The 25,747-nt window shown below is 42.3% G+C and overlaps 1 protein-coding gene across 2 annotated transcripts; it reads left to right on the forward strand.

Annotated features, from left to right (window-relative positions):
• The first annotated feature begins 18,543 nt into the window (after nucleotides 1-18,543).
• On the forward strand, nucleotides 18,544-24,313 carry LOC147905837 (subtilisin-like protease SBT2.6). 2 transcript variants are annotated; one of them, XM_087375081.1, is made up of 10 exons: nucleotides 18,544-19,980; nucleotides 20,250-20,394; nucleotides 20,526-20,923; nucleotides 21,046-21,141; nucleotides 21,502-21,574; nucleotides 21,911-22,196; nucleotides 22,422-22,747; nucleotides 22,952-23,219; nucleotides 23,395-23,676; nucleotides 23,781-24,313. In XM_087375081.1, the coding sequence occupies exons 1-10, from the start codon at nucleotides 19,787-19,789 to the stop codon at nucleotides 24,194-24,196; spliced, it is 2,484 nt and encodes an 827-aa protein (XP_087231207.1). In that variant the 5' UTR covers nucleotides 18,544-19,786; the 3' UTR covers nucleotides 24,197-24,313. The 2 variants fall into 2 exon arrangements, with proteins under 2 accessions (XP_087231207.1, XP_087231215.1); XM_087375089.1 differs by lacking the exon at nucleotides 18,544-19,980 and having other exon boundaries at nucleotides 20,317-20,394; nucleotides 20,530-20,923.
• Nucleotides 24,314-25,747: the final 1,434 nt, after the last annotated feature.

Raw genomic sequence — 25,747 nt, forward strand, 5'->3', positions numbered from 1 at the left:
CCATCCATATAAGAGCATAGCCTACTATCCCAAAGCTGACAAACAAGCAAAGTTCACCAACACATACTTTGCAAATCCTCACCAAAAAAGTGAAACCAAAGCATTGTGATTGGGCAAGAAAACTAAATGCACCCTTATGGGCATATCATACCATGCTTAAGGTTATTATAGGATGTACACGTTTTCAATTGGTATACATACTTAAAGAATTGGTCCCCCTAGAATTTATTACACCAAGCCTATATGTAGCAGTGCAAGAATGCTAGAGAGATCAAGAATCCATTTAAGAAAGGTTGCACCAACTTGAGAAGCACAAAGGGATAAGGTTAATAGCCTACCATGTCATGATAGAAAAAAATGATGAAGGAAAGCATGCTTTGATAAAGACATTAAGAATGAATAAAGGGAACATATTTTTCTCTACAATACCAAGATCCACAAGGGGAAGCTAAAATATCTAGGTCAAGGGCCTTATAGAGTTGAAAACATGAATCTAATGGAGCCATAGTGCAAGAAATCCTTAATAAAGTCTAGTTCACCTCAATGATCAATGGAAGCAGACTCAAGTGCCAATTAGAGATTTGGGAGTACCAAATACTCACTGGTTACTATTAAATGATCACATGAACACTCACTTGAATATGTACGGGTAGGAATCAATCAATTTGAGCTTGAGACCTTGGGTATGGGTATTTTTTTTCATAAACTTCCCAGCAATAATCTTATAGGAGGTACCCCACTTCATTAGACATGCATACAACACTCAATTTCATGCACCTAGGTGATAGGGTTGCACTAATAAAGGTCCATAAACAAGAAATATCATTTTGATGCTTAATACACTAGAAAAATAAGGAGTAGAGATGTTGTAACTATACTCACTCACAAAAGAGGCATGCCCTAATGATGAGGAATATGCAGCATGGAGTTTGTAACTTATCCCCCATGGTTCCCAATGCCAAGTTGAACATAGATCAATATGAAGGCAAAAAGGTGTGAAGTACAACAATTGAAGAAGATCTAGGTCAAGGGACAACATCTTCATCACCAAGATCCAGCTACCAAAGGATGAAAAATTTCCCAAACAATCCCAAAGGAGATCCTCCTTATATGATGGACCAAAGAGGGTAACTTGGACATAGACATGGAAGAAGAGATGCAAAAAGAATCCCAAGATGACCTCTAACCAACCATCATTGGTGACCCAATAGTCCTTATGCAAGTAGGGAAGGGACAATAACATCTTTAACATCAGGGATAGTACCAGAAGAGCCAATGCTATATCTTATGTGGCTAAGGACATCCATGTGTAGATGATACAAATCAATACCTAAAGTATAAGGGATTGGGAGTGCTCCTAGAGAGGTTGCAGTTCCTTACCAAATGCATAAACACATACCAAGGGAGGGAGTCATAAGTGGAGAAGTATGGTACAATGATCTATATACAAAATCCTCTTCAAATATAGACCTTATCACTACAATCTTTGCATTTTTAATTCAAATATATTCTATGACCTCTTGATGTAATACTTTAAGAGGATCAAGATTGGTTAAGGCACAAACTATTGGGCTATGACACATCATGATCTTGGATTCAATGTACCATGAGGTAGCTAAGTTTTTGGCTGAAGCCTTGAACCATAAGGGAAATACAAAGAACTATCTCTATCAAAATTTAAGCCCCTATACATTGACCAATGCAACAAGAGTAGGCTAGAAAAATAGCATTGATGTTAAGAATATATACAAAAAATCACTTATAAAAAAAATGTTAGATTCTTGATCTACTCACAATCATCATTAGCTTGGAATTCCAATAAGAAGTAGCCTCTACATCAGACTCACCACATGGCATAGAGGATCTAAAACTTGATACTAGTAGGGGAACTAAGAGTCTCATCTAGCCTTAAAGAAATCACAATGACAGGCTTCAAGAAGCACAATTGCAACCTATTGAGTCTTAGAATGAAATTTGAGAAGAGAAGTCCTATTACTCATTACAACACTTTTGTCACTAGAGCCATTGTACCCCAATGTTCCTGGACAATTGCAAGATGTCACATTATATTTGCACTATTATATTTGCACTCTAGCTCTTAAGCACTTTTACAATAGCAAAAGAGCAGACCTCATAAAGGCATACAAAAAGCTAACACAATACAAACAAGGAAACACACCACTGCAACATGATAGCCATCAAATGCAACAAATCAAAACTATTTACTAGCATAGCACGACAAGAATAATGGAAAGGCAAATGATACATCACTCAAAGTTGACAAAGTTAACAAAATATGCCAAAAACTACTAAAAATAACATGTCCAAGTAGATTTAAAATAATGCTAACAACTTGTACTTTTAGTGTGTGAAACCATGATTCAAATAGGTTCAAGTTGGATTAGAAATGGGGATATAGGCTTCTAGGATTCAAAAAACAAAGTCGATTAATACATCTATTTCCACTACTCAAGATCACAAAAACCAAATGTCCCTACTCCCAATCAATTTGTTATAATTTAATCATTCACAATATAAGGAGAAAGGAGACACATACTTGATTGAAATGCTCTTTTGTACTATACTGCTCAATTATCTTCTAGATTGCTCTTTTGTCTTATTGATTGCCTTGGATTGTAAACTAATCCCCTTAATGTGTACTTGCTTGTATGATTACGAATTCCATACTTATCGAATTTGGGATATTCTATAGTCTAAATACAATTGCTTGGCATGTTCTAAAGTCTAAATACAATTGATTATCTAACATGTGCTTGCTATTTTGGTCATGTTCCAAATCGCACCCCTCGTTTGAATCTTATTACCTTCTTTGAATTATATCTACCACTTTACTTTTTTTGCTTAGATTTACCTTGGCTAAAACCTTTGCTAAAGTTGCAATATGCATGTTGATCCTTTTTTGATGATCTTGCCTTCTTGGTTAAATGCAAAGATTCTATTTCCACCTCTTGGACTTTTTTCCCTTACAACAATATTTTGTAACATTCAATGTACTCTTGGTGAAATGCTTGCCAATTTGATTTGCATTTGTCAACCTATTTTGTTATAGGTTCTTAAATGGTCATTTTGTGAACCGTGCCTTCAATTGATGCTTGTAATTTACTAAATCAAAGTTTTGCCATTAATTGTTCTCACTATGACTTTAGACATTCTGGAGCTTGTTTAAAATCATTATTACATTGAATTTTCCATGTGAAACATCACACTATTTTTTGCAAATTTCATTTAATGTTAGAGTTGTCAAAACTATGATTTAGTATATTGAATGCCTAGTCAATTCGCAACGATCACAAAATTTTTGTAAAATTCCAACGTATGTATCGAAGGTGGTCCTTTCTAGTGTGAAATTTCACTTAAGATTAGGCCTAAAATCATGTATGAATGGACTATAATCTAAGGAATATTCCTTCGATTATTCTATGCTAATGTGGCATGTAACCTAAGGCTGGATAACCTAATTTGCCTTGGTTTGATTAGCTATACTTGGGTTCAATTGACTTGACCTAGGTTTATTTAATTAGGTTTAGTTGAATTAGGGTTAACTTGACCTAGGGTTAAGCTAATAAGCTCAAGTAACCTAGAACTTGGGCATAATTGACCATGGCTATAGTTAACCATAACATTGCTTAAGTTTACCATTATTATATGGACTATGATGTGGCACTGACTTTCTAACTTAAAGGGAAAATAAATGTTTCCTTGATTTTGCAGGGTGAATGTATCACCGGAGTATGCCATGGTATCGCTGGAGGTCATGAGGTGTGTTGTAGGTCAATGAACATTCGTAAGCCATGTTGTATAGTTATTTAGAGATAGGGATCACCCATTGTAGCCCTTGCTTAGTGTTGGTGCTCTATTTGAGGAATGTTCTAAGTATGCTCACTTGTTGAGCCTATCTTGGTCGCTAGTGTTAACACATGCTACAATAGTTTCTTCAAGATTGCCCCTAATTTCTTCCAAGGAAAATTTGTAATGTCAAACTCTAGAATTAGAAGGTCTCATTAATTGATGGTAGAAAAAGAGGGATGAACTGAGTACTAGTGATGACAGCGCAAGAAAGTGCAAAGATATAGCTAGTTATGGCCAACTTGGTTAACACCCAGTTGTTGAAAATGCTTGTGGGAGATGGAGTGCTTTTTGAATTGTGCTCTCTTGCAAGCCTTGCTTGCTCTTTAGACACTTAAACTAGAGGCATGCAAGTGTACCAACTTGTTGAGGCTTGTGATTTTTGAGCCCCTATCCTTGTTTGAAGGTTCCTTGGTTGGGTAAACCTTGATGATGGACATTTTGCAAATATCTACTAACTCACATGATTTTTAAACATTTTTCCTCTCCTTGTTCCATTTATGGGCTAAGCTCTTTTTGCTCTTTCATAAGACCTTGGAATTGGCTCCATGGTAAGTGCTAGGGGTGCTTGTTATTGCCAATGTTGATGAAGCCCATTTAGCTACCTGTTACAACTTGTGTCATGCTAATGGCTTGAATATGGCCCCTATGCTACCCTACTAGGTGCTATGATGTTTTGTGTATGTTGCTCCAAGTTTCTCTTATTATCTTGCCTTTTTGCAAGTGTCATGACTATAGCTCGCACCAAGTTGGAGTTTCAATCATGGGCACAAGTGTTTTTGCTCTCTAGATTGAGAGCTTTATATTGAATTGGGATTTGATTTTGTGTTTTCTTTTAAAGTCTAGAGGTCTTGTTGTTGCAAATTGCCTTGGAATCTTCCTAGTGAACTTATGGATTTAGTTGTAAGACTTATTTTATTGGATATGTGAGCTTTTGTTCACACTTGATTGCTTTACTCTTGTTGGTCTATTGCTTAGCTCCTCACGCTTTATTGGCTCCATTTTAATGTTGATGTTATTGTAGTACTACTTTGTGCATGAGGCATTGCCTTCATCTACTATCACATAGCTTCTATTGCTACTCCACTGGACTAGCACTACGGATTCGCTTTTGAGACCCTTTGCCTTTGTAGCTTCACTAGTTAATTGCAATAGCTTTGTGGTTGGGCCTTTTATTTGTAGTTGTTTCTCATCTTTTTGGTTGTTCCAAGCCCTAAGAAGAGACCTTGTCAAGCTTTGTCAAGCCTTGGAAGATTCCCTATGGAGTTTCAAGCCAAAAATATCTCTTTCTCACTTAGTAAAGCTCTCTACAAGGGTATTCTACTTCCCACATCTCACTAATGGAGGGGAGGGTATTGTAATACCACGATAAGATGAAGATGTGAGAAGAGGAAGTACTCAGACACACACAAATGAGAGGAGGAGGAGATAAGGTGAGAGAGGAAGGTGAGCACACATAATGTAACCCACAAAATAGCCCATAATGTAACCCATAATAATACCTTGCTTATTCTAACATAAAGATGAACCTTTACACAAAACTCTCTTTAGGGTTAAGGCTTCTTGACTCTAAAGATTATTTTTAACCAGTCTCTGATGTATTCTATATTAGCCATCCTCACAGAGTGTTCAAGCACCTACAATGTCCTTTCGAGTTAGATTTGACTTCCAAGTAGAGATTTGAATGGTCTCTCAATGGTCTTTAGACAGGATTCATTTGATGCTTGGTAGAATAACATGATAGGATGAAAAATGGGCAAATAGAGGTTTTGATTCATGTCAGGTTACTACATGTGCTTTGAGAGAGTGTAATGGGATAAGCTAGAGAAAGGGTTTAGGGCCTTCCCATGGTCAAATGCCTTGGGAAGAGGCAAAGTGCATATTGTATCATGGGAGGCGTGTTAGATATCAATGCTCCACTCTCGTGTAACTACGCGGGAACCAGCTAACTCTACTTGTAAGCCCCCCATATGAGGAGAAGGTATTTGAGTAGCTCGATTATCCGGTAGGTCCTGGTTTGGATACTAGATGGGGGCCATGTGTGGCCTGATGGCTAGACGGCTTCAGGTAGAGTTGGCACACCGCCAATTAGGCTACATGCAAGTGCAGGAAGGCATCCCTTGACTGACTGCACTGAGGGTAGACGGAGCATTTCTCGGGGCAGCCCACTCTCGGGTTGCGGGGCCCGTTTGGAGCCTCAGATGATCTCGGATGGCTGTGGGCCAAATGGATACCGTAGGTTAGTTGCTCTGTTTTGCACATTGGTTCTATCGTATGGTCGGTGGCCTATTTTGGGGCCGACCCCCAGTCGACCGTTTTGGGTGGACTGGGTCGGCCACCCAATTGAGCCTAACTGACTACGACTGGTGGCTATATAAGAGCAAGCCCATGAAGCCCATTTCATCACTGGCTACAGCAACCTTGATTCCTTAGCATTCAGCCTCCGTCTTCTACTATTTCTAGCATGCCATCGAAGCTTCTTTCACAAGAGTACACAGCTGGGAGGCAGCGCTATCTATTGTATCAATTCTACAGTAATCAAATTTTTGATTCTCCATACTATCTTGTTTTCTCTCTTGCGTACGAGATCCTGTTATCTGTTGAGCACAGACGTTTTATTATTTTCTTACATGGTATCAGAGCCTGGACTCTAGCAAGAAGATTTGGTAGTGTGTTTGTTTCTGTTTGCGAGCAGATTGTGAGAGATGGCCCACCCCGCAAGACTGCGAATCCTACCGTTCAGCGAAAGCGAAAAGTTGGACGGCTCTTACTATCCTCTCTGGAAGTTCAAGATGAAGACCATCATAAGCGCATATGAGCTTTGGGACACTGCTACTGGGGTGGACGTGAGGCCGGTTCCGAGACCGAATCCAGCCAATGCAGGACAACAGATAGTACCAACTGCGGATGAGATTCTCACATGGACAAGAAGAAATGCAGATGCGATGTATTCTATTGTCTGCAGTGTTAGTGATTCCATCATGGCATTAATTCAATAGGTCACCATAGCGGAGGAGGCATGGACGGTCTTGAAAAATCAGTACGAGACCAGGAATCAGACGTAGATTCAGAATCTGGAGACTCAACTCGCGAATGAAAAGTTGTCTGAGTCTGAAGCAGCAGAGAAGTTCATCACCAGGGTGAAGAATCTGCGCGATCAGATGACTGCGATTTGCATCACCATCACCAGCGAGAATCTAGCACGAAGGTGCATATGGATTCTCCCACCAAAGTACGACGGTCTTGTTACGGCGCTGAATACACAGAACAGAAATCTGCCCCTCAACTTTGAGGATTTCAGCGCGATGCTTCTGGAGGAGGAGATGCATCAAAAGACGAGGACTGGAGAAGATTCGGCTTTTTGGACCGGATCAAAGAAAGGTAAGGGTAAGGACTCTGGTAACCCATCTTCTGATGATAAAAAGAGAAAGAAGAAGATCAAGTGCTTCTATTGCAACAAGGCAGGGCACAAGCAGAATGAGTGCTGCAAGAAGATTGCAGATGAGAAGAACGGAGTGAAGAAAGAGTCCAGCAACAGCACGCATGCAGTACCCATAGAGCTATTCATCGCAATTGAGGAGATTTGCATAGAGGCAGTTCATGTACCTGCAGATGAACCTTGGATCATTGAAAGTGGTGCATCGCACCACATGACCAGTCGGAAGGATTGGTATACCTCTCTACAACCGGTAGGGAATGACATCATGGTAGCAGTCGGCAATGATGCAAAATGTCTAGCAAAAGGAAAAGGTATGATTGCTCTCAAGTCAGATGGAGTTGTAAAACAGTTGTCCGATGTTCTTTATGTCCTAGATATCAAGAGGAACTTGTTGTCCGTTTCTGTGATCACGGATCGGGACCTCAAAGTTCAATTCGATAAGAATGGTGCACAGATCCTGGATCTTCAAGGAAAGGTCGTTGGTAAAGGTACACGGCGCAACAACATTTACGAACTCTCAGCTTTCAGTGCTCGAGCGGATGTGAAGAACACTAAGCTATGGCATGAGAGGTTTGGTCATCTAAACCTTAGTTCTTTGAAGGAGATGCATAAAAGTGGAATGATTACAGACCTACTAGAAATTTCAGATCTACCCGATGTATGTGAAGCTTGCATGATGGGCAAGCAACATCGGCAGCCCTTTCCTAAAGAGGCCAGCAGAGCAAAGGGTCCTCTAGAGCTTGTTCACACGGACCTATGTGGAAAGATGGAGATGGAAGCTTTGGGTGGTTCCTTCTACTTCATGACACTGATCGACGACTAAATAGAAGGATATGGATATACTTCCTGAAGACGAAAGACGAGGCTTTCAGTAGGTTCAAGGAATGGCATGTAATGGTCGAGAAAGAATCGGGGAGGAAAGTAAAGAAGCTGAGATCAGACAGAGATGGAGAGTTCACATCGACTGAATTCGAAAGTTCACAGAATCAAGAGGCAGAAACCCCCGCCACATACATCATAGCAAAATGGACTAGTAGAACGCAAGATGTTCGTCATCTGCGAAATGGGCTGAAGTATGATGAAAGGGAAAGATTTGCCAAAGACATTCTGGGCTAAAGCATGTAACACTGTAGTTTACATCCTCAATCGTAGCTACACGAAGGCTGTGAATGGGATGACTCCACTGCAAGCCTTTTCTGGTAAGAAACCTTTAGCTGCGCATTTCAGAGTTTTTGGATGTGACTGTTTTGTGCATGTCCCTGATGCTACCAGGACCAAATGGGAACCGAAGAGTCAGAAGTGTATTTTCTTGGGCTACAGTGAAGAGGCGAAGGGTTACCGTCTCTATAACCCTGTTACCAAGAAGGTAATTGTAAGTCACGATGTGGTGGTCTCAGAAAAACCACATCAATTGGAGGAGGATGCTTCCTTCCCAAACAACCAAGACCAGGATATCCATCCAGTACTGCCACCAACAGCAGACCAAACTCCCCCAACGGTGCTTGGGAGGATTCAAGACAAAGAAGATGAAGAAGAGCCTGCAGAACCACAATGGCAACGGCCATTCCCGAAGTGGGTAAAGCAGCTTTTGGGCGGCAGAGAACCTCCAGCAATTGAGGAGGAACCATCCGAACACCATCGGTCCAAGAGATTAGAGGAGCAAAGAAGGGCGCAGGAACACTTGGTCAACTATGCTTTGATGACAGAAGTGATCCGTGCTGATGAACCCAAGTGTCTTGAAGAGGCACAAGGCGATGATAGGTGGATGGAGGCTATGCAGTCGGAGTATGGCTGCATAATGAAGAACAACACTTGGGACCTTGTCGATCGACCACCAAAGCGCAAGGTAATCGGAACCAAGTGGGTGTACAAGATCAAGTACAAGTCCGACGGCACGTTGGATAAGTACAAGGCTCGGCTCGTGGCAAAAGGATTTGCACAGGTACATGGTTTTGATTATCAAGATACTTTTGCTCCCACAGCTCGACTAACCACAATTCGTAGTGTTTTAGCTTTAGCTGCCCAGGGAAGTTGGCCCGTGTTTCAGATGGATGTGAAATCCGCCTTTCTGAATGGAGATCTCAAGGAGGAGGTATACATGGAACAACCACCAAGTTTTGAGATCCCTGGTTCAGAAGGTAAAGTCTGCAAACTAAAGAAGGCACTTTACGGGCTGAAACAGGCCCCACGAGCATGGTACCAGCGAATTGATGCCTTCTTTCTGCAAAATGGGTTCAGGAGGAGCCCATCTGATGCAAATTTGTATATCTTCAAAGAAGGAGGCAGGTGTATGATCGTGGTCCTTTATGTGGACGACCTTGTCATAATAGGGAACCATGAAGAGAAGATCTCGCAGACAAAGCATTTGCTAGCAAGAGAGTTTGAAATGACAGACCTCGGACTGATGCATTTCTGTTTGGGGATTGAAGTTTGGCAGGAGCCGAAACAGATCTTCATTTCATAGCTGAAATATGCTGGAGAGATACTGAAAGCATTTGGCATGGCTGAGTGCAAAATAGTTGGTACCCCTATGGAGGTTGACGCGAAGCTCTCAAACGAGGATTCATCACCACTTGTGGACGAAGCGAAGTACAGAAGGCTTGTGGGCAGCTTGATCTACCTGTGCAACACACGGCCGGACATCAGCTTTGCGACTGGTGTACTAAGCAAGTTTTCCAATAAGCCCTGGGAGAACCCTTTGAGATAACCGCTCTTCAAATTGAATGATGGTATGCCATTCAAAGAGACATTTTGCGTTAAAGAGAGGCAAAAAGAATCGTTGGTGTAAATGCTAGAATGGTTCCAAGATGGTGGCCCTTTAATACCATTAGTCTAGAAGAAAAGTGGGAGAGAAATGGTTGGTGGATGGTCCACCCTTAACAAACTCTCCTTGATGACTATTTAACTATATTTAGTAGAGAAGAGACTAAGTCTTAGAGCAAAAGATTCATAAGGGTATGTAAAGGCCGTTGCACCAATCTAGCCAAATGTAATATGTTGCTCTTCCTATCATAATGACTCATGGTTAAGGTCCACCTTAGACATTGGATTGGGACTGAATTTAATGCCTTCTGCAGACATCTTGGAATAAAGAGAATTCATTTATAGATACACTCCCAAAGCACAATGGAATTGCAAAAGGAAAGAATATATTGATTATAAGATATCTAGATGCATGATGGACAAAAAGAAAGTACTCTTCCTTATTGGGGTAAAGCATGTGCCAGTGGAGCTTATTCAATGAGAAGAGAAGTCCTATAGCATTCTTATAAAATATAGAGGAGAAGAATGAGTAAAGCCTTCAATAAATCATTTGAGAGTGTTTGGCTCTCATGCCTATGTACATGTTCAAAGCTGTACTTTGTAGCAAATCAAATGTAAATAAGTCAAATGCATTTTCAAAGGTTCTTAAGAAATTTGTCTTTCCTTATCTTTGTACACTTCGGTAGTTCCTCCTCGTTAGAGCACTTCCTTGTGCCAACGTTGGAACTAGGGAGGACGTTGGATGGGCAAATGACACTTCAAGGGAATCGCTTCCTTGTGTGTCCTAGATTCAGAGCTAGCACAATGATACTACCAACTGCACTGGCTACCAGCAACAAATAGCGTTCAAGTTCAATGAAAGCACCTAGCGGTTGATTAGAGTGCTTCCCCGTGAGTGCTAGCAACATTGAGTGAGCATCAAGAAGGAAAAATTTGGAAAGAAATCCCTGCTAGTCTAGCATTGCACTGCCAGGCTAGAGTTGCAGATTATCAGGATTTTGGCTCAGCATTGAGTTGCTGAAACATGCGTCAGAGTTTTCACCAATGAACATCTAGGAGAGAGTCTTTGTAACCAATGAAGAATCTGAAGCACAAGGATGTACTTGATTGCTCTATTTATTGCCAAGCCCTGGCATTCCAACGCAGGGACGTAAAAAGGCTAGGATCTATCGGCCATCCCCACTAACTAGAGCGTGGGAGGGTATTCTTAGAGGGCATTCCCGCGTGGGCATTAGTGTCAGGGAATGCCCGTAATGGGCGGATATGCTCCAGGAATGCAACGTTCCCACCATCCATGCCATGCCAAATTCAAGCGTTAATCCGCCCCGCTGGAGACGAAAATTGTGGCTCTCCAACCGGGCATTTCGGTGCCCGCTGGCTGGCAACTTGTTACATCCGGTCCCCTTGATGGGAGTCTAGAGAAGGCTGGTTGACCGGTTGGGAGAAGGAGGATTGCAGGTTGCCTCTGTCAGAGGCTGGAGATGTGGTGCCAGTGGAGACATGCAGGAAGAGGGCGAGCAGAAATGCCCCCTAGCATTGAGATGTCCGTCGAGCGGGCATTACCTGGCGTTGAGGCCATCGCGGGAATGCCCTCTTAGCAAGTCGAGCAGCGGAATGCTAGGCTGGAATTCTGAAAAATCCAAGCGAGTAGTCCAATGCTAGGGAAAGTGGAGAGCTTAGTAGTTTTGAGCCATGGGGCTTCGAAATCTCCTTACCACGGGTGCGCCACTGATTGGCATGGGAAGCCCTCTTGAGTCTTAATAAATCTAACACACATTTTCGTCATTGTTCGCTACGCATAAAAGAGTGTCTCAGCATGTGATTGTTTAGGAACCGCCAGGTACGAACGGTTGGGGAGCCCGGAAAAAGCCTACGAATTTATAAAACGAGCAAAGCTTTGCAGGTACACATTTGGGCGGAAAGCGGACCGGCCGCAGAAGTGCTAACTTAGAAGCGGATTGAAGTGCAGAGGATAAGGACGGGGACGAAAAGTAGCTGCGTTCTGATTGAATGACAGTGAAGACTCGGCAAACCCAACAGAGATCTTGGAAGAGCGAGTAAAAAGAGGGGGATAGATTGTCTTTTGAGAGTCCTCAAAAGAGGGCATTGAATAGCTGTAAAATCATGGATGGGCGGAAGAGCAATTGGGTGTTTGTGAGTGGAGGTTGAGTGGACGAAGTGACAGGAGGGGCACTGGCGCAGCAGCATCAAATGGAGCAAATTGCAATGCTTCTTTTGCGTGGTGTGTTTCAGAGGCAATGAGAGCTGAGGCCCATGTGCCATTGCTGTTTTTCACCGTACGTTGATCCAAAGCCAAACTGACTGAGTGGAAGTTCAAGGAAGAACGCCGATGAGCATGTGCGTTGTGGGAAGCAAGGCCTGCCTGCCGCCTATCACCTCAACAAAAACAAGTCAGCCATGAATGGGGAGTCTGAGACTCTGAGAGAGAGGGCCGTGCTTCTTCGTGTGTGTTGGGCTGTGGAACGAATGACAAGAAGGCCAGCTGAAAGTTGATGATTGTTTTGTGCTCATCATCTATTGAACGTTTATTTGTCTGTTTGTTTTTGGCTGAACGTTTATTTGTATGTTTGTTTTTGGCCTGCCACAGGCGAGGGCTCTTCAAAGCGAAAAATCATTTTATTAGTTTTATTTTGTAAATACTGTTTTCTTTTCCTCATTTGTATTTCAAGGCCCTCTCTCTCTCTCTCGCTCTCAAGTTTCTCCCCACCCTCGATCTCCATGCCCACATTATCGCAATGCAGGCAAGAAGCTACACCCTTGCTCCTCCATCGCTTCCAACTCCTTTTGGGAAAGCCTATGAATGACAAAAGTCAGTCAACTTGTTTCTTCAATTAAGTTGGAGACTGAGCCGCATGGGTGATGTGCAAAGACTCAATAAGCATATATGAGCTATGCAAGGATGTGATGTCATACCTCCATCATCAAAAGACTAAGGAAGATTGTACCTACCCTTTTGTCTACCCCACTTTAGGTGCCTGTTAGGCCTGTTTCCACCCACCTATGGCACTGAGGGTTGTCACTTCTACCCTGGCTATGGGGTTGCCCAACCGCCACCCACCTTCCCGTTTATGCGCTATGTTTCAAAAAAATGGCAGGTGGGGAGAGCAGATTGGGTGATTGGGTGGATGCCCTGCCTGAGGCTGGAGGTTCACCTTTCGCTGCAAGTGGCACTCTGACAGCCCATAGGATCATAGGAAATCTGCTGGATTCATACCACCACCGACGGCTCCCTGCGCCCACTCCTCTTGGCACTTGGGAATTGTCCAAATGGGTTGTCCCGCATTCAAATGGGCCATTTGCCCCTGCGTGGAAACGAGAACTTAGCAAAAGCCAATGTAGGCCATGGGCTAGATGTGTCCCTTGTAGATGGCCACATGTGTGTGAGTGCAGAAAGAGAACGACCACAAAAGATTTATTTATTTATTAAGCCTACCCTACAAACACTCTCAAAGATAAGATGCAAACCATCTCCATTTAAAGTTCACACCTCCCATGTGAATAGAATATTTTGACATTTGAAAGGAAATCAACTGTCGAGATTAGTTGCCTTGCTAATCGAGATTAGAGGCCTTACTAAAACGAAAAGTCTCAAGTCACTCATTGTGACGATTTCATCACACAATACTTATGCAATCACGGCTCAATGATCGTCTTGCCAAAATGCAAAGTTACTTCGTAGTGGAATGAGATGCATATCTTCTGGGAGTGTTTGATGGTTAGGGATGCCTAGTGGAAAGTAAGCAACTGGCTCGAAGTTTTCTCTGTTTTTATTAGACCGAATTGGAAGTTGGCTCTACTGGGTGATGGAGGGAAACTCAATAATGTACTTTATGGAATCTTGCAGCTTACCAGGGCTCTCATTATGCTCCATATATCAATGCTAAAAAATCATGACCATGACAGTCAAGTATTTTGCTAAAAAGCATGAAATGCTTTGTCAACTGTCGGTCGTTATTGGCCCCATTGAGACTTTCTGTTGTTGCCTTCCTGTCTCAGGAGGTTGTTCTCTTTAATTTTTTGTATACTCAAATTTTCCTGTCTTAATATAGTTTCCCCCTCTTTTTATCATGAAAAAAAGGTGTGGACTTTGGATGAGTCCTAGCTATCGTCATGCACTTACATAACACAATGACAACGAGGGTGAAATTTGAACAAAACAAGGACTAGAGGACTACACCATTGAGGAGCTCTTTCTTTGAGCCCTTTTGGGATGTGGTTAAGTTGGGAAAAGGCTACCCCCCTCATCCCTATGATGCAGATGTAGACCTCGTGAAATGGTGATGGGAGCTCACCTAATATGGAGAAAGCACCCTCCCACTAGGCTAGCGACATTATACCTTATGGGAATTGTACAATTACCTTTGAAGAGCTTTCAGATAGTGACCTAGTCTCATGTAAAGGAAGAGGCAAAAATAAAGGGAGGTCCGGTACAATCTACTAAAAAATAAAGGGAGGTTGGGTAAAACAAAAAGGGATAGACCTTAAGGTTAGTGCACACGGCACCTTTGGAGTGACACTAACGCTGCATTTCATATTTTTCCGTGTGAACCAAAGGCCCTGAGCATTCACTGCACAGCCAATGAACATTCTGTCCGGGAATGCCATCTGACAAGCTGCTGTAGGAGCTACATAGTTTGTGAGTGGCAAGTCTTCATTGGCTGGAACAGAGCATTGAAAGCACTTCAATGCTTTTCAACCCACTATCAGAGACCAATGGCGCTCCAAACGTGCCTCGATTACTGTACAAGTCCCAAAAACTGCCCGTCAATTGGCGCATTGTGGGCACTGAGCCTTAGAGAAAGCAATGGTAAGTTTGGGTATCAATCACTTTATGCATAAAGTAAAGGGAAGCTACTCATTGCAAGAAAAGATCGATCATATGATAAAGCTTTCGAGCCAGGTTAGAAAGAGCGCTTATGAAAATTGTAATGATTTCAAAATTTTGTTTTAAAAAACTTTTGTCTATCACTTATAGAAGTAACAAAAGTTGGGCATTGCTCTATAAGTGCTCGAGCATCATAAGTTCTCAAAGAGCAACCAAACTATAAAAGACATTGTATGGCAACATCCTTGATCTTATTTTCAATTATAGATAAAATGCATTTTCTTTTTAAAGAATGACAATCTAGACAATTTCAACACATAAAATCGACAATCTAAATTTAACTTTCTGTTCTCAAGTGAAAAATTAAACTTGTCTCATATCATAGTATCAAAAAATGTACCTACACGTGCACAAAGGAAGCACTAGTGCATATTCTCTATCACTTTTACAGTAATCATAGCCATAATACTAAAAGTTGTTGCTTGAATGGATAAAATTTGGTAGAACTATATTCACTCCTCTACGAGGCCAAAGCGTTTTGTTGCTAGTTTCAGCGTAGGCCTAGTAGTAGCTAGCCCTTGGGATAGGCCAAGTTTTGTCAAAGTCCTTTTCTTTTCTGACCAACCCCTTAATATAATTACTCTTTAAAAAAAAAAGAGTCCAGAGCATCCTAAATATACCATTAAGATTTAAGAAATTAATTGGAATAATGGACAACCACACCTACACATTAAAGAGGCTAATAGTATGGCTATCGGTAATTTTGAGGAGTTTTCAGTATATGATTACATATCTTGCTTTGCAACCTTCCATCATTTCCAAAAAATATGGAATAGAAGCATGCTTCCTAAGTGGGTAAACCCATGGTGATAAATATGGGTTACTTTTGTGACACGAAGGTTAGTTATAATACATTTTTTTGGTAAATAAGATCATTCCACCTCAATATTTTATTGATAGTGCAGGAACTCATGAGGCCTTGTAGTGTGTGAGCAAAGTGGTCTGAGGTGTGGAGAACGGAGATTTTGCATTGCCTTTAATTTACAGACTAATTTTTGTGCATGGTAGTTTTAAAAATTGACAAGTTAATCATTTCAACTTGTAAAACCGATTATGTTTAAGAGTAAACTTCATTGTATCATGTTTATGGTGGGGGTTAGCCAATGGCCATACAACTTCTAGTCTAGCCCCTCTACTCTGGGGTCTAAGATTTAATAATGGGATGTTGTATTATGAATATTTCTAGCTCGAAAAGGAGTTGGAGAAGTCGTATTGCTTGGATTTTGCTTCTATCCAAGTCAAAAAGTTCTTGTTTTAGTATCTACCAACGAGAACTCAGCTTTCCAAAATCTTTAGTATGATCCTGATTGTGCCCTTTGACTTGATAGATTGGACACTACCTAGCATCTTTTATGGTCTTGCTAGGTGTTTCGCTAAGAGTTTAGGGTGCTATGTGAATAGTTAGGAGATACCTTTGGTTTTCCAATCCTCTTTTGTTCTCATATGGCAAATCATTTGAGCGTATGTTCTCTATCAGGTTTGTTCGAAATCAAATAATTTTTGGATCAAGGAATAGGAAAGCGAGTGAGGTCGAAACTCCTGTAACCCATGTGGGGCAAGGATGCGTCTTGCCATGCAATTGGGGGAAAATACCAATATGTTTTATTTATTGTTTTGGGAATGCTCTGATATTTGGGCAATATTCAACCTTCATGGAAAAATTCATTGCTTAGAAGCTTGAATGAATTAACCTATGCTGTGTGGCAACTTACAAGGGCTATAATAGTCTCAATTATATGGAAATACTACAATGAGGTAATCTTTCACAAAGGTTTAACAAGGGTCTCTCTTTTTTATTGGACCGTTGAAGAAGTAGTAAAGACCTCTAGGTTCTTTGCCAGGAAGAAATGCGGCTCTTTGTAAGAGCTAGTGCACACGGGAGGAAAAATGATGAACCAGTGCGACATTTGAGCTTGTAGATAAATAAATCATGTGAACAGATTTTGGTGGACATTTAAGAACTCTGAGCACTTGTAGGGAGCTCTGAAGGTGCTTCTAATGAGCTGAAAAGAGTTTGCAGAGTGCTACTGGCCATTTTTCATTGGTTGGGCAGAGCAATGAAGACACTCCAGCCAGTACAAAATGGAATGCGCATCCGGTGCCGAAATTGAGACCCTCAAATGTTGAGTTGCGATTTCTAGCACCAGTGGCGCTTCAAACTTGCTTGGAAATATGTGCCATCCACCACCAGCTGCACATTTTTAGCATCGTGTGCATTGGCTCGAACTAAAGCTATCAAAGCCTGCCGTTTAAGGGAGGCTGCCTTGTCATATTTTTGTATTTTTGAGCTTTAATATAAGATCTTTTTAATCAGGAAAAAATATGTTTTATTTTTATATTTCATTTTATTTTACACACCCACCCACTGGATTTGAGGCTATGTAGGGGGACCCGCAGGTACCTTGGGATCAAACTCGTCAATAATAAAAAAGACACACACAATCAACGGTTGGTTTGCTACTTTGCTTAGCTTTGTTGCGTTGATAGAAGAGCTGTGGTAAACGCCCAAAATCAGAAGGTGACCAAAAGAGGGTGGAAAATAAAAAACAAAAACAGCACAGTACTCAAGAAAAGAGCACCCAAATTCTAGGATGGTCCCTTCAGAGTGATTGATGTACCTTTCCCTTATAGTGATTGATATATGCAACTTTGCACTCTGGCTCTCTGCACCCCGTTCATGATAATCATGTTGACATCTGTGCTTTCACTGCTGTCTCCCTTTCTCTCTATCTCGATCAACCAGATTCCACAACACTGTGAATAAAACTCACTCAAATTATGATTCATGGATTATTCCTCCATGCGTGTGTACATCCAAGTTCCTGTGATGTATACACTACAATATACTAGACACAGTTCCTAATCATGGCAAACAGGCCACATGCTTGATGGAGGACCTTACAGACATTGGAACACAAGCCCATGGATTTCAGCAACGATTAAAAATGCTGGGTTGTAAGAGCATCGAGATGACAAGGCGACGTCTTGTGTGGTGATTGGATCGAGCAAAGATGAAACTTTGGGAGTCTATCGAGAGAGAGAAAAGCAATGAAAGATGAGTAAGGATTTAGTGTATGAAAGTTTGTGGATGAGCAAACTCAGACGATGTATTCCGTCGATGAAAGTTGCTTATGAGCAATTGAGATGAAGATTTTGCTAAATGAGCAGCTAAGATGAACAACTTTTCAGCTAAAACTAGATGAACAAAGCTGCTTTGCTAATGAGGAGGCAAGATGAGTGAAAGCAATCAACATGGAAAGCTGCAAAAGAAGAACAGAAGAGATGAAAGATTGTCGTTGAAGGGAACAAATGGGCAGGAAGCAAACGGCCAAAAAAGTCTTAAAAGGTAACAAAGTTTGAGGGGTACGAGATTCTTGACAAGAGGAAAAATGTAGATGGGTGAGTTCTGCAAAGCTGACATTCCTGCTCTGGACACTCTGTTCCATCTCCTCGGCTACTTCAACGGCTCTCTTTCACTCAATCTCTTTTCTGTAGTACCTAGTAGTGCAGTGGAGTGTCTGCAGACTCCCATTGCCCGTTTGATAAGCTCATCAGTGATCACATCTTCCCATCATTCAAATCTTGACTTCTCTTCTTCCTTTCCAAAGCTCTTATTTTGTCTGTTCTTCCACCTTCCTCCTGTTCTTGCTCTCCTCCCTTCCTGAGAAATTTACACTCTTCTTGAAAGACTTCCTTCTCTCTGCAAATCTCCTCCTTGTGTGTGTGTACAGTGTGTGCTCTTTTTCTCGAGTAAGTACTTTGAAGTTTGCTTCTTGTTTGCCACATGCAAAAAGCCCAATCTATCTAGACTCTCTCTCTCTCTCTCTCTCAACATTGCCTCCCTCTGTAGTACTTATCAGGGCCTGTTCCCATTGCTTTTACCATCATTCATCTCTCACAGCTTTCCTTCAGCTTCCATCAATGCTGCTTCAATCTCGTATACCTCTTTCCATGCGCTGAAAAAGCTCAGGCCTTTGCTTGCCCCTTCCTTGCCTCCCCCAGCTTTAGATTTTCCCCTCCTTCGTTCTCAGTGTCTTCCATTCGGCTTCTGTAATCGCCCTGTGCCCTTCATTCATTCTTGAGCTTTCGAATGACTCCCTGCTTCGAAAATCGCTCTCTGTCTCTATTCTCCTGTGTGACCATCTTTTTCCGATTCTTGATGAGAGCTCACTCTCCTCATCCGAGCTTTTTGTGATCGCGCGCGTGTGTTTTCTATACTTGATCTTTTAACTGAGCTTTGAGCCCAACATTCTCCTCCTGTCTCCACTTTCGGCTCCCTCCCAGGCTCCAGCCAAGCTCCACACGATTCGCCGTCCGATTCTGTATCAATCTCTCTTCCTTCCTTACGCAAACCCCTCCACATCAAGCCTTTTCCCTGGCAGCAAAATTGAATGCCTGTACTACTTTTCTTGTTCGGTGTTTACGGTCCTCTGTGATTGACATACGTGCGAGCGATTCGTGCCTCTACTTTCTTGTCCACATTCGCACTTCTGATTGCTGCGAAATCCTGCATTTCGTACTTGGGTCACATACTGTGACGTCCATTCCGCAATTTCATATGTCGACTCAAACAACAATCACCAATTAAGGGAAAGGGGCCTGTAAGTGAGCTAAACCAGCAAGAGACTGATAGAGCAAGAAGTACATGAATTTTGTAAGCTTGGGCTAAAGACACAGACGCTCATACCTGGAAAAGTTCATGTCGGCATAATCAAAGCGCATTACGAACAGTAGGAAGATTGTTTCCATTCTGTTGGTTCTCTTCGGTATCGTGACAAAGAACAAAGACTCTCAAAGTAAACGAGCCAACTATGGCAGATAGGAGACTTAATTATGGGCTCAGCTGTCTCGCGAGAGAAGTTTGCTTCTGGCTCATTAATGTGCTTCTTGCCTGCGCTAGAGCGGAAGTATACATAGTAACACTAGACGGTGCCGCTGCTGGTGTAAAATATTCTGTGAAGGCTGCCGAAGGGGGTTTGGTTCATCGCAGGGTTTTCCATTCGAGGTACTCTCCCTCTGTTTCACTGCGTGTCCTTCAATTCGTGTTTTGGCATCACCTGTCCATTTGGTTGTATTCCCAATCTTAAGGAGGAAGATAGGAATGGCCTTTGCGACATGTGCACCTCTGGCCATTGCGACATTCTTGTTATACAACGGCACTTCTAAATTAGTTCTTTTGGAACAGAAATGTGGATCAAAGTTTTCCGCTTGTAATAAGTGGTCGGTGAAACTAACGCCTGTCTTTAATCAAAATGATTTTTTTTGGTGTGATAGTCTAGCAGCTCGAGCCTACTCTGCACAGTTGGAAAACCAGCACGACACCCTTTTGAAGAGCACATTTGAAGCCGCAACTTATAAAAAGCTCTACAGCTACAGCCATGTCATCAACGGGTTCGCGATAGACGTTTCTGCCGAGCAGGTACCTTTTTTTTTGCACCTTCGGAGGCCTTAGCCGCGTAATCCTTATAGTTTTATTCGAAAACGTCACTAGCCATTATACTTTGTCCCCTATAGGAAAGCTTTAACGTATGCTTATGATGGTTTCAAAAGGCAGATACCTTGCGAAGATTGCCTGGGGTGATAAAACTCGAGAGAGACTGGCAGCTCAGAACGATGACTACTCACACGCCAGATTTTTTGGGTCTCCCTACTGGGGTTTGGCCTTTGGATGGAGGAGCTACAAGTGCAGGTGAAGGAGTGATAATTGGCATTATTGACACAGGAATTGACCCAACTCATCCTAGCTTCTCGGCAGACGGCTCCATCCCCTATCCACCTTTAGACAAGTTTTATGGGAAATGCGAGGGAGCCGCTAGTGGTGTCAATGGCAGCTTTTGCAATGGCAAAATTGTTGGAGCACAACATTTCTCGGCGGCTGCAGAAGCAGCTGGTGCCTTCAACTCGTCGACTGATTTCGCCTCTCCACTCGATGGAGATGGCCACGGAAGGTAAATCGCAATGCAGGTTACTTTGCAGGTTGGCAGCTTGTAAGTAATTGTAGGATGATAAGGTGAGACATGATCATCATCTGCATTGGAAATTACTGAATCTATCGTCGCTTTGCTTTCAGCCATACTGCTTCAATAGCAGCTGGAAACCGTGGAATTTCAGTCGTTGATTATGGCTTTTACTTTGGTAGTGCAAGTGGAATGGCTCCTCGTGCAAGGTAGGGAAATTAAGACTCTTACAAGGATTGTGTGCTTAAATTTAGGACTCTAAGCCCTTTGTGAGCACTTAGCTATGAAATTTTTTTTGGGGAAAGGGGGGGTGGGGGGAATTTAGTAAAATTATGGGATCGCTGTTGGTTCGAGTCATCATCGCTACTAGACACATACAATTGCCGACTGTGGATATGGTAGTGTAGGACATTTACCAATCATGTACTGACGTGTCTTGGTGCTTGCACGTAGAGAGAGAGAGAGAGAGAGAGAGAGAGAGAGAGCGCTATATGACTCACGTAGAGAGAGAGAGAGAGAGAGAGAGAGCTCTGTATGACTCACTTGTTTGGACCGACCTTCCTTCGCAGAATATCTGTATATAAAGCTCTTTACAGACAATTTGGAGGCTTCGTAGCTGATGTTGTTGCAGCAATAGATCAGGTAAGCTGGGGCATTGAACTTGTTTATTGCTCTCTTAAAAATTTAGCAGCGCTATCTCAACAAGATTAGCAGTACACGACCGCAAAGTAGGGGAGAAGATAAACATGCCAGTTCTTATGATAACTGGAATTTATAAACAAATTTGATTCAGCTCTCATCATGTTTTTTGGTTTGCCTTGTCTGAAATTTGGAGATGGGGATGACTTGAAAGCTTAAACCCAACCATATCAAACAACTTCTGTTCTATTAGACACACCAGTCACCTACTTCTTTGCCTAATGTCAGATTGTCAGGTTCATGTATTTGTACTGACTCTGCGTTTGGATAAATTAACAGGCAACTAAGGATGGGGTGGATGTGTTGAGCCTATCCGTGGGACCGAGCAGTCCTCCATCAAGCATGCACACCACGTTTCTCAATGTCTTTGATGTGGCTCTCCTGTCAGCAGTGAAGGCAGGGGTGTTTGTAGTGCAGGCAGCAGGCAACGGTGGACCTTATCCCAGAACAATGACCTCTTTTAGCCCATGGATTGTCTCAGTTGCTGCAGGAATCGACGATAGGAACTACGCAAATTTACTCTCTCTTGGAAATGGAGCTAACTTGGCAGGGGCAGGACTTGCTCGTAAGTCCCACATCATCTGTGCCAACTCTACTTGCAAGCAAAATCTCCCACATAATGAAATTCTTCCATAACCTTCGATCGATGATTTTACTGAGTTTTGGATTTTGCGTGCCATGAAGAAGCCTGAGAATCAGCCATGGTTGGACAAACCATGGGACTTTGCTTAAGAATTGCACCAGTTCCCTTTTCCTAACATCTACTCTCAATATTATATATTATTGGCAGCTGCCACCCCTGGAGATCAGATGTATAATTTGATGCTAGCTGAGGATGCACTGGTTAACAGCACGGGCTTCTTATATAATCCTAGCAACTGTCAGCAACCTGAGGCCTTCAATCAGGCTCTTGTTAAAGGCAAAATCCTGATGTGCACGTACTCGTTCAGCTTCATATATGGAGGGTCAACAGTGAAGAGAGTCTCAGATACTGCTCAAAACCTAAGTGCTGTGGGATTTGTGTTGCTCACAAGAACAGACCTGCCTGGGACAAAATTTAATCCAGTTCCCATTGAGATTCCTGGAATTGTTATAACGGATTTGCAGAACTCTCTTGTACGTAATTCATCAAGGTCCAGCTATATGTCCTTCAGATTAAAGCATTTCGTAGCTGGCTTTTCAATCATTTGCCTCACTCGGAAGTTAGAACAATTACAAAGGACATTGTATTCAGTCAGTCTAAACTCCTACATTGCATCCATAATTAGAGTCAAATGTCACTGCGAGGCTAATCTCGTTGCAGTTTGTTTACTTTGTCAGGCTCTTCTGGACTATTACAATTCATCGATTGTAAGAGATTCAACGGGACAAATCACAGACTCTGGAGCCCGAGCCAAAATCGGAAATGGTTTAACTCCGGAGTATCTGGGAGGCGCCCCACAAGTAGCTCTTTATTCTTCGAGAGGGCCAAATGTAAAAGACTTCAACTTTGAAGACGCAGACATTCTAAAGCCTAATATCCTGGCGCCTGGCTCTTTGATATGGGCTGCGTGGACTGCGATTGGTATAGACGAGCCAGATTTTCAGGGTAAGTTCTGTGCATTGTGAAGTTGGAACTTGTAAGTGGGAATGCTTTGCAGTGGAGCCAGATTTTCAGGAGTGGAGCTGGAATTTGTAAGCTCCAGGGTCCAAAGAGCAAAATGGTTTCAAAATTCAAGGTTTTCAAGCGCTGATTGCAGGCATGAATTGGTTGATTGCTTCAGGTCAGACTTTTGCCATGATGTCTGGAACAAGCATGGCTACACCCCATATTGCTGGCATTGCTGCCTTACTGATACAAAGGCGTCCGAATTGGAGCCCAGCAGCCATTGCCTCGGCAATGCTGACAACTGCCTCGGTCGTCGATAATAAAGGGGCACCACTCCTTGCTCAGCGCTTCTCCGACTCTGGTGCTCTTGTTTTAGATCCTGCTACTCCGTTCGACATCGGCAGTGGAGCCGTGAATGCAACTGCTGCTCTTGACCCTGGCTTGATCTTTGATGCAGGCATGTAGAGAGCAATGTGATTCTGTGCTTGGCTAATGCCATCTGGTATACATGATTGATTACTTACACACTACGGTTGATTTCTGTATCTCTCAATTTGGCAGGTTACGACGACTATATCAATTTTATCTGCTCAGTAACGAAGGTAGACTTTGCCCAGGTTCTCAACGCGACTGGTTCAAGCTGCAGCTCGCAGGTTGGGCAGCCTGTAGATCTCAACACTCCCTCCATCACCATCTCGAGCCTTTCAGACATTCAAACTGTCAAAAGGACAGTGACAAACGTAGCCAGCAACACCGAGACGTACACAGCAACATATGTGGCACCAACAGGCATATCGATGCAAGTCGAACCTCAGTCAATCACGGTGCCAGCAGGGGAATCGGTGCAATTCTCCGTGGTTCTGAGGGCGGCCGCCTCTTCCAATGGAGAGTACACGTTTGGTGCCCTGTTCTTGAGGGGTGATCAAGGGCATGAAGTGCGAATTCCTATCACCATACGAGCTGGGAAGAACCGCTAATCACCGAAGCAAGCCTACTTTCTGTTCTTGAGGGGTGATCAAGGGCATGGTGCGAATTCCTATCGCCATGACTCGAGCTGGGAAGAACTGCGAATCGCCGAAGCAAGCACACCTTCTGTCAAAATCTGATCATTATTTTGTAGCTTTAGAACAATAATCAGCCCCAGCTTCGTAGAATCGCAAGCAATTGTACTATAAAATACAGAATGCATTTGCCTGTCATCCACAAAATCGCATCTTTAACAGGAAATTCACAATCACACTGCCATAAATTGCTTTGCCACCGATCGATCATTGTTTGTAGCTTTAGGACAAATAATCAGCCACAGCAATTCGAAGAATTGCAGCACTTTTACCATAAAACACAGAATGCATTTGCCTGTCATCCAAAAAATCAGATCTTGAACAGGGAATCCACAAATTGCTTTGCCGATCGATCATTGTTTGTAGCTTTAGGATAATAATCAGTCCCAGCTTCGGAGAATTGCAGCACTGGTACCATGAAATACAGAATGCATTTGGATGTCTTCGCAAAATCACATCTTTAACAGTTATAATTCACAATCACAGTACCATAGATTGCAACACTTGTACCATGAAATACAGAATGCATTTGCATGTCTTCCGCAAAATCAGATCTTTAATAAGTATAATTCACAATCACACTGCCAATAAATTGCTTTGCCGATCAACCATTTACAATTTCCCTCAGCAAGGATTGCTTCAACGTTGCTCTCCTTCAACCACATCTTACATATAGCACACAACCACACTGCCAAACTCTGCATTTTTAAGGCCTTGCCTCTGTTTGATTCAAAGATTTGTTGAACAATTCGTCTCGTCCAGATCAAAGTAGACTGAATTCAACTCACAACCGACAGCCACAATCAGATGTTTACAGTGTTCACAGAAAACCTAGAAAAATTTTAGAGGCGAGATGTGACACAAGGTCCGTTGGGGATTTGATCCTTCTTGTAAATGTCAGAGTAGCGCTTTTATTAGCACTTTGTTGCCACTCTGCCCCTTCTATTCTCTCTCTCTCTCTCTCACACACACACACACACACACACGGAGTTGGCAAATCATTCGAACTTTCCTATACACGGCTTCCATCGCATGTGTTGCAAATTAATCATTCATTCATCTTGACAATTGTTTTCCTTTGACAGAACCAACTTGAAGGCAATGCTCACGAGTACTTATACTCCCTTGTTATATGTGATGAGCAAAGATTAGCACTTTTTAAAACTGAAACCAACAAATACATAATTAAAAGATTGCTCGTATGAGCTTGTGAGTTCTCTCTTCGATAATATGGAAGTAATCATCACCACAACCTTTTAGATATTATGAGCTTGATTATGATCACATGGATGATGGTGTTATTATCTATCGATTATGCATTTATCATCTTTCGATTCCTTAGCTCTCTCGCTCACTAAGAAGAACATGCATAACAAAAGAGAGGGCTCGCTAAGTATAATCATAAGTGTGAATGCGTCATAAAAATGGAACTCTACATACTCAATCGATGAATAGGATGACCTTCCC

Source organism: Dipteris shenzhenensis, chromosome 1 (genome assembly GCF_047967505.1).
Source record: "Dipteris shenzhenensis isolate YYH24624 ecotype China chromosome 1, Dip_SZ_1.0, whole genome shotgun sequence".
Lineage (NCBI taxonomy): Eukaryota > Viridiplantae > Streptophyta > Polypodiopsida > Gleicheniales > Dipteridaceae > Dipteris > Dipteris shenzhenensis.

Excerpts from the sequence above, each read along its gene's own strand:
- LOC147905837 (XM_087375081.1), top strand. The coding sequence starts at position 19,787 with ATGGCAGATAGGAGACTTAATTATGGGCTCAGCTGTCTCGCGAGAGAA. Across the intron at positions 19,981-20,249 it reads CGCAGGGTTTTCCATTCGAG|TCTAGCAGCTCGAGCCTACT; the intron begins GTACTCTCCCTC and ends TTGGTGTGATAG. Across the intron at positions 22,197-22,421 it reads GGCAGGGGCAGGACTTGCTC|CTGCCACCCCTGGAGATCAG; the intron begins GTAAGTCCCACA and ends TATTATTGGCAG.